General features: G+C 31.9%; 1 protein-coding gene across 1 annotated transcript in view; it reads right to left on the reverse strand.

The window, feature by feature from the left end:
* The window catches only part of Smp_130560 (putative cell adhesion molecule), a gene marked incomplete at both ends in the record, with an annotated part of 56,459 nt that extends 54,547 nt beyond the window's left edge, over positions 1-1,912 (reverse strand). The window contains 2 exons of the mRNA XM_018789957.1: positions 1,528-1,824; positions 1,906-1,912. Of these exons, the coding sequence (XP_018655348.1) occupies positions 1,528-1,824; positions 1,906-1,912 (304 nt within the window). The remainder of the gene's footprint in view (positions 1-1,527; positions 1,825-1,905) is intronic.
* Between the last annotated feature and the right edge of the window lie 6,315 nt (positions 1,913-8,227).

Here is an 8,227-nt window from a genome sequence, read left to right on the forward strand (position 1 = left end):
GAGATTTAAGATAGCGAACAATATCAGCTCCGAAAAATATAGCACGCCATTAAACAGAATCTTCAAACAGGAATGATATCATCATCTATGAACCTAATGGGTTTTTTAGTATGATGAAACCATCGATCACAATCTGATATCAGGTTTGAAAAATTGTAAGCTACAAAATACATCAATTGCCATGATGACATATTCTGACAACAGAGATATGTTGAATCACACAGAAAACCCCACACTTCTCGAGAAAAGGCTGTGTCCAAGCGATAAATATGTGAATGTAACATGTGGAGAGCCTACCTTTCGATTAAATGTCTTACATTTGATATATTTGTAGTGTATTATACTAAATTTGTTTATTGATTTCTAACTAATATTCATAAACTTATTTAAACAAAATATACGTACTCCTGAAAAGCTGTACATACTTAGAAAAGTTCAATCAAGTCACAACAGCCTTAAAAATTTAACTCAGTGGTTTAGAGGTAACATCTACATTTCGAAATCTGAAGTTCTGGGGTTCGGTTGCTAGCAAGATAGGGATTGAGCATAACCAGTGTCCCTAGCTAGGATGAAATATTTGTCCACTGATTAATAGTTTTTATTGATTCTTCCTTCAGCAGTAGTTTGTTACGAAAACTCTATATTGAATATATCCCTGGAACCTAATAAATAAAAACTAATTTCTAACTAAATTCTTCATAGGGAGAATCCTTTTCTTTAAAATTTTTTATTAAAGATAACGGATGTTTTGGAAAGTATATACATATACATATTTGATAAAATAAAAATGCCTTCGACACGATAATAATTAAATGTCTACAAATAAAAAGTCATTTCAGGTTGAATGTATATAGTTGAATGTTACTTCAGCTCACTGAAATTCATTTTATTAATTTTCACTTTTTAGCCGGTTACATTACCAGGTTAGTCATATAACCGTAGAGAAAAGCAATGCTAAGTGTAGTAAGCATGTAACATCCTTTTTAATACATTTTAAGGAAAATTAGTGAGGTTACGATTTACGGACAACCTTTGAGCGACCAACGTAATAACTAGAACTAAATAAAGATTATAAAGCACTGTTCGGAATCAGAATTATGATTTACAGTTGATGATTAGGGTTAGGAATAAGATTTATGATTTTCATCACAAACTGATATCAGCTACAAATGTCAGAACGCTATTTAGCCAAATAGATGAATAAATTTTGAACCAAAATTCATGACGTGTTATCTTATACCTGTTTGGTTCATCCATAAATTATGGTCTCACCTGTAAATTTCTAACTGAATATGACGTATATTAAATGGTGTTAGTTAGAGTTGTTTTCAAATGTCAATCAATCTTCAGGATGAATTATCCTAATCTTCCCAAAGATTACTTATGGTGTTTTATCGAAACTTGATCGTGAACTACAGAGAATAATTTATCATTTATCAGTATTAAAAGTAGTAGGAAAAATATTATGTATTCAAGGGTAAAAAAACTATATGAAAGCATGTAGAGATTTTCACAAAATTCACTTACGATCATTAGTATCATAAACTGTTAAATAGGCTGTAGCACTATCACCTCCAACATGATTCCGTGTTATACATTGAACTTGTAAACCGTTTTGTCCTCGGTGTACTTTAGTTAAACGCAATAAGCTTCCATCTGGAATATTTAAAACCCCTCCTACACCAGGTGCTGGACGGCTTACTTGACGATCAAGAAGAAAATTTACTGTAGGAGTTGGATTTCCATTTACTCGACAGAAGAATAGAGCAGTTTCACCGCTGATTACTTTTACATTACTTGGAGGTTCGATTATTTTTGCCGGGCCTGAAATGTATAAACATAAACATGATAAATTTAAAAAAAATTCAAGAAAAAAGTAAATTTCTTGTAAATAAACAAAATTACCCGACATGATGTGTTATCATCATTCTAATATTATTGAATAGCTGAGATTAAAGATTATACATCAGTTAAATAGTGAATGTTTTTCACATCAGTTTCAGATTGTTCATAAATCAGAATAACCAACAAAACCACTGAGATCTTTTTCAAATAGGGGTTGTCAAATTTGATCTACTATTTAATATTCGTCAGTGTAACATCTTAAGAATTTGTCTAATGTGTGACATTCTCAGAACCTGACGGAAAATACAGTCCTTTCATAATATTGATCCTAAACTACAAGTAATTTCCATCATCTCATCTAAATATCTAGTTTTAGTTTTCCTGCTGCCAAAAGTTCGTTTTCAATTAGGCCGGAAAACATGACATTGAAACTTTCTCTCTACCTGTACACTAGTATGCTTAGCAAAATTTAAGGCAATTATTAAATTATTTGTCTGTATTATTAAAAATGTTTTGCTCTCAATAAGGTTTTATGATAATAATTTGTAGTTTGTACTAGATAATCTCTTTTAAGTTGGGAAACTGTAAAAGGAGAGAACGTGATAAATAATGTGAACCGTTTTAAGTGGATAATTATTGTAATCTGTTTTGACCAAAAAATATTCCTTCTGGTTGATCATTACGTAATACTCAGTTTATCGGATTATGCAACCATTTTTTGTACATAATATAACGCTCAATAGATGCATTCGTAGTATATAAAGAGATCATGAACATAAACACAAAAGAAGGTTACACTATTTAATGTCCTCAATCATTAGGAATCAAAAATCATATATGTTTTGTAATAAGTTTCGTATTTTTTGACCTTATGTTCATCTACATCTCATTTCACTAAAATGTAGATTATATACAACGAAAAATGAAAAATGATTGATTTCTCAGGGTGATCGTTGGAAAATATGTCACTGTGGTTTGTTTATTATAATTCATTTAATTCTCAATCAAGTTTCATATATCCTTGATTCAAATTAGTTTAACTTAAAGGGTTACTAGTTATATGAACCATTCACATACTAACAGAGTATTGAAACATTATTATTCATAGTTACAATGAAGATAATTTGTTTAATAATTTATACCATTTGAAATACATGCTCTTTTTCACTGTTTTCATGTCAACATTTCTTGTCGTTAAGATATATACTATAAAGCTAGAGCTTAGTTTTATAAGTATAACAGTGGTATGTGATACTCTTTGACAGTCAAATAATTTTCATTATCAGAAGGCGTTTTGTGGAGATTTAGTATTTCTCATAGTTGAAAGCGTGAGTCAATTAAAGGTAGACCACCATGGAAAACCTGGAAACACTGGACGGCCGTTTCGTCCTATTATGGGACTCTTCAGCGGTGCGCATCCGCATCCCTTCTGATAATTAATATAATCATATACTCACTAGTGACTTTGAGAAGTATATCCAGGAGCTCTAGTGAGAAGCGGTGACCAGTGGAGTTCAAACCACGTCTGTTGTGAGATAGGAACTCACTGAAGACAATTGGTGAATGGTTGCTCAACTTCGTGGATCAGTTGAAGTTAGACATTAACACCATTGGATGCCAGCTCAGTGGTTTATCGGTTGAGGGCTCTGGCTCGAGACTGATAGATCCTGGGTTCGAATCTCGCGAGTGCGGGATCGTAGGTGCGCACTGCTGAGGAGTCCCATAATAGGACGAAACGGCCGTCCAGTGTTTTCAGGTTTTTTTTTTTTCCATGGTGTCTGCTTCAACTGACTCATGATTTCAACTAATTTTCAAACAGAAATTAATTGATATAATATATATAGAAGAAAAAAAGAGATAATGAAATTTTTATTGCGATTATAATGAAGATCTATTTTCTTTAAAATAAATTATACTAGAAAACTAGATCCCTTTTATAACTTTATCTTAGCTAACTAATGTTATTTCAATGAGACACAATATTAATGGGGTAACAGTGAAATGAAAAAAATCATTTTTAGAAATCGTCATATTAACTACAGTGATGAGTTAAAAGAGGGAAGGACTCATAACAACATAGCGTTTTAGCGTTTTTTTTTAGCGAGTTAGTTTTCTACGGGACGGGGTCGCTAACCCAACGCCCAACCCTCCTCCTTTATCCAGGTTTGGGACCGACAGAAGCCCCCGGAGGAACTACAGGAGGAGTTTCATAACAACATACTGAAGTTAAATGCCTCTCCTAATTCCATTCACATCACATATTACTTAAACCTTTTTTTAAAATTAGTCTCTAATATGTATCCATCTTCGAAACCTGAACTTATAAAACTTAAATCATTGAAAAATTGCAAAAGAAAATTAGAATTCAAATATAAATAAAACATTATTGATTAATTATTTTTCAATATCTCGATAAGATTACAATGATCAAAGTGTTTAGATTGACATTATAAAAAGGTAGTTGAAATAAACGGGAGTTGGAATGAATATAATGATTTTAATGTTTTGCTAATTAATTCTCAAGTTCATTGCATCGTCGCTCAAAAGTTGTTATTAAATTATAGTCTTACCTGTTTATTCATTCATATAGGTTTATAAAATAAATCTTAGTTAAGATATTATTTATGATAGGTTTCAATTCATTAGACGATTAAGATGTAAGCCTAGTTAATAGTCTGTAGTATACATATGATATTAATTTCTTTTATTTGTATCTTGTTAAAAAATTTTTATAAGATCAGGTTAATCAAATAGGCCTAATATGTTCTTTGGTCTTCCTCTTCTCCTTTGGCATTCAGGATTTCATGTGAGTGCTTGTCTTGTGATGAAGTTGGGTGATTTTCTCAATGTGTGTCCTATCCACTTCCAACGCTTCGCCCTGATTTCTTCCTCTACTGGAATCTGGTTTGTTTCCTTCCACAGTAGGCTGTTGATGATAGTGTCCGGCCAACGTATCCAAAGTATTTTGCGTAGACAACTGTTGATAAACACCTGTATCTTCTAGATGGTGGCCTTCGTTGTTCTCCAGGTTTCTGACCCATACGGTAGAACTGTCTTGACATTTGTATTGAAAATTCTGATCTTGTTGTTGGTTGAAAATTGTTTTGAGTTCCAGATTTTCTTCAGTCGCAAATATGCTGCTTTTGCTTTCCCGATCCGCGCCATCACTTCTTCATCAGATCCACCGTATTCATCAATGATGCTCCCCAGATATGTAAAGGCTTTTGCATCCTCCAAAGCTTTTCTGTCAAGTGTAATTCGATTGGTGCATGCTGCGTTGTATCGGAGAGTCTTGCTTTTCCCTTTATGTATATTGAGACCTACTGCTGCTGAGATTGCTGCCATACTGACCGTCTTCTCCTGCATTTGTTGTTGCGTGTGTGATAGAAGATCCAGATCATCTGTGAAGTCTATATCGTCCAGCTGCATCATAGCTGTCCATTGTATCCCGTGCTTTCCTCCAGATGTTGGAGTCTTCATGATCCAATTGATCACCAGGAGAAAAAGAAAGGTTGAGAGTAACATTCTTATCTCCATTCCATAAAATGTAATGCTTATATAAATTGCTAGAAAAGTATGTATAAAATCACAGAAACACAACATACCAAAAAAAGTTTTTATTATTCACTCATTTTTCTTTACTTTAATTAATTAATTTTTTTTAAAAATTCTTTTTTTTCAATGTTAATGACTTTAGACAGAACAGTAAAATTTCTTGATTAAAATTGACTTTACAGATTAACAAAACAATAACCCCTATGATGTGTACACACATAAATATGGATGATATTATTTTAGGGCATAAATTGATTGGATAAATAATTCTAAAAAATACAATTAAAAAAATAATAAATAGAGGTAAATCATTTGAACGTGGGGGTCTTATTCCAAAAAAAGTCAATTCAACACTTTAAAGAGAAATTTGAATTCGTTTTTTGTTCGTTTTTCTATTTTTCTTTAATTAATTAAGTAGTTAATTATAGTGATAATATTAAGTTCAATATATTTGTACATTATTAACTGAAACCCTGTAATATTCCATTAGTGTTAATGTAGTGAAGAAGAACACGGGCGGGGACAGTCGAATGTGTTTGGTCATAAAATTACAGAATATCCCAGTAAAATCTGACAACCATACAGTGAACAGTTAGTTTGCAAACTACTAATCAATTGTCTCAATCTTGACCGTTCCTTCGGCAAATATCAGTCCATCTTTTCTGATTTCATTGTTCATACATTTTCATACCAATTGCGTTGCCTTCCTATTCTTTCCTTATCAATCTTCTACTGGAATACATTCAATGCCTGACCATCGTTATGTAATACTTATGTGAATATAAGTAACCCACACCACACTCGTCCCCCCTTTTATAGCATTCGTTCTTGCGGTGGTTTTGCTCGCAGTCTGTGCCAATCTTTTCATCAAAATGTCGAGTCTGCGGCTTGCTAACATTCATAGCTTCGTCGACCTATTGGGGCACCAAAATCCGACATCCACCGGGAACCTGGGATGTTCAACATTAATACTTTACTAACTGTAATAAAATCCTATATTCATTTACACTAGTCTTCTATACATTCAATTAACATTGATCTATGATGCCGCTAACTGACAGTTTAGTTGATGACAATAATGATATCTATATAAGGACATGAATAGTAAAATATGACATTTTTATAATAAGCAACTTAGTAATTAACTTGTAATTGACTATTATTTTATAATTTACAGTTTAATCTTATTTATTGATGAAAATTGGTGTATTTTGTTGATTTTTCATTCTCCTGAACTTCATTTTTATATATTTACCTAATTGGCATTACAAAATGGTCAATTCTGTGTATTCTATACTGTGACAATTAATAACTTTCCAGTGATCTATAAATTACCATTTGGAGTCGTATTTTATTCAAAGGTAAAGTTAGTGGATTTTCGGTAAGGATTACAATGCAAATTTCTATCTTTTATACACTTGATTTATTGTTAACGTAATCTACTATTGATTAACATTTTAAGTATAATCAAAATTGTACCTTTTGATAACTTTAAAATACAAACATTTCGAATTCTTTGATTTTATCAGTTCATTAATATGATAACAGAGTTTCAGCATATTATCTTGTTTTGTATGCAATGTGATATTGAGCAAATTGTACTAATGAACTAATTACCTTATACAATTCACTTGGTATTGTTTGCTTGTATCTTTCGATTGTTGTTTAGGACTGCAACTGATTAGTCTCTTGTTGGTATATATGCCTCTTGTGCGGATTGCATCGATGTTGACGTAAGTCACAAGTATTTTAAGTAAAGACTGATGATGGCTATCAGTGGAGTCAAGGACGCGCATTTCGTCCTATTTAGGATTGCCAGCTGAATGCACCTGCACCTCAGAGTTGATGTTCACTGTGGTACTCGAACCCAGTAGCTTTCGCTTCAAACGCCATTGCGTTATCTGTTTGTCTACTGAGTCCTGATAGCTACTAACTTACGGAGAAAGTTCAAATTCTCTTGGCATTGTTTGCTCGTATCTTCCCATTGTTGATTTTAAAAAAATGAAATATGACTTGCTAGACTATATGTGATAGTTACATTCAAAACGATTTCAACGTCAATATATAAGTCATTATAATTAACGTAAACATGGAATCATGAAAAAAAAGTCAGTTTGTAACAAACACACATACAGTAAACAATAAAATGCCTCAATATTTGTTCAATATTCCAATGGTAAGCTGAACATTTTGTTTGAGATTGATGATAATTGTAGGAATCACGTATAAAAAAACATAAAATGAAAATATTAGGAATAAACATAAAACTAGTATTTGGTATACATTAAATAAATGATTACATAATGTAGACTAGATTTGTAAATAAGTAATGATATTACATAATACTTTTACAAGAACATTACAGTTTTACAATACATAATTTTCAATAGAGAGTGGACATAACCTAAACTAATGATTATTTTATATGATAAGAACTGATCAATAAAAAAAGAACAAAATAATCCCTTGATTCATTTATCTACAAAACAATGATATTTTTATTCCTAAATGATTAAATATTAGATTAAAAGAGCATTGTTAATTATCCATAATTTTCCTATTCGTGTTTACCTGAACGTATTTTTAGTTAATAACAATTAACAAAAACAACAATTTCTCCTAAATCAGATAACATATTCTTACTTACATATTTACGCTTGTTACTCCTCGTGGGGGAGTATAGACCAACATTCTCCATCTAACTGTGTCCCAGGCAATCCTTTCCAGTTGTTTCCAGTTGTTATTCATCATTTTCAAGTCTGCTTTCAATTCTCGAAGCATTGTGTTCGTCAGCCATCCACTTTTTCGTTTCCCTTCACGATTCCAA

This window comes from Schistosoma mansoni, chromosome W, assembly GCF_000237925.1.
Source record: "Schistosoma mansoni strain Puerto Rico chromosome W, complete genome".
In the NCBI taxonomy this organism is placed as follows: domain Eukaryota; kingdom Metazoa; phylum Platyhelminthes; class Trematoda; order Strigeidida; family Schistosomatidae; genus Schistosoma; species Schistosoma mansoni.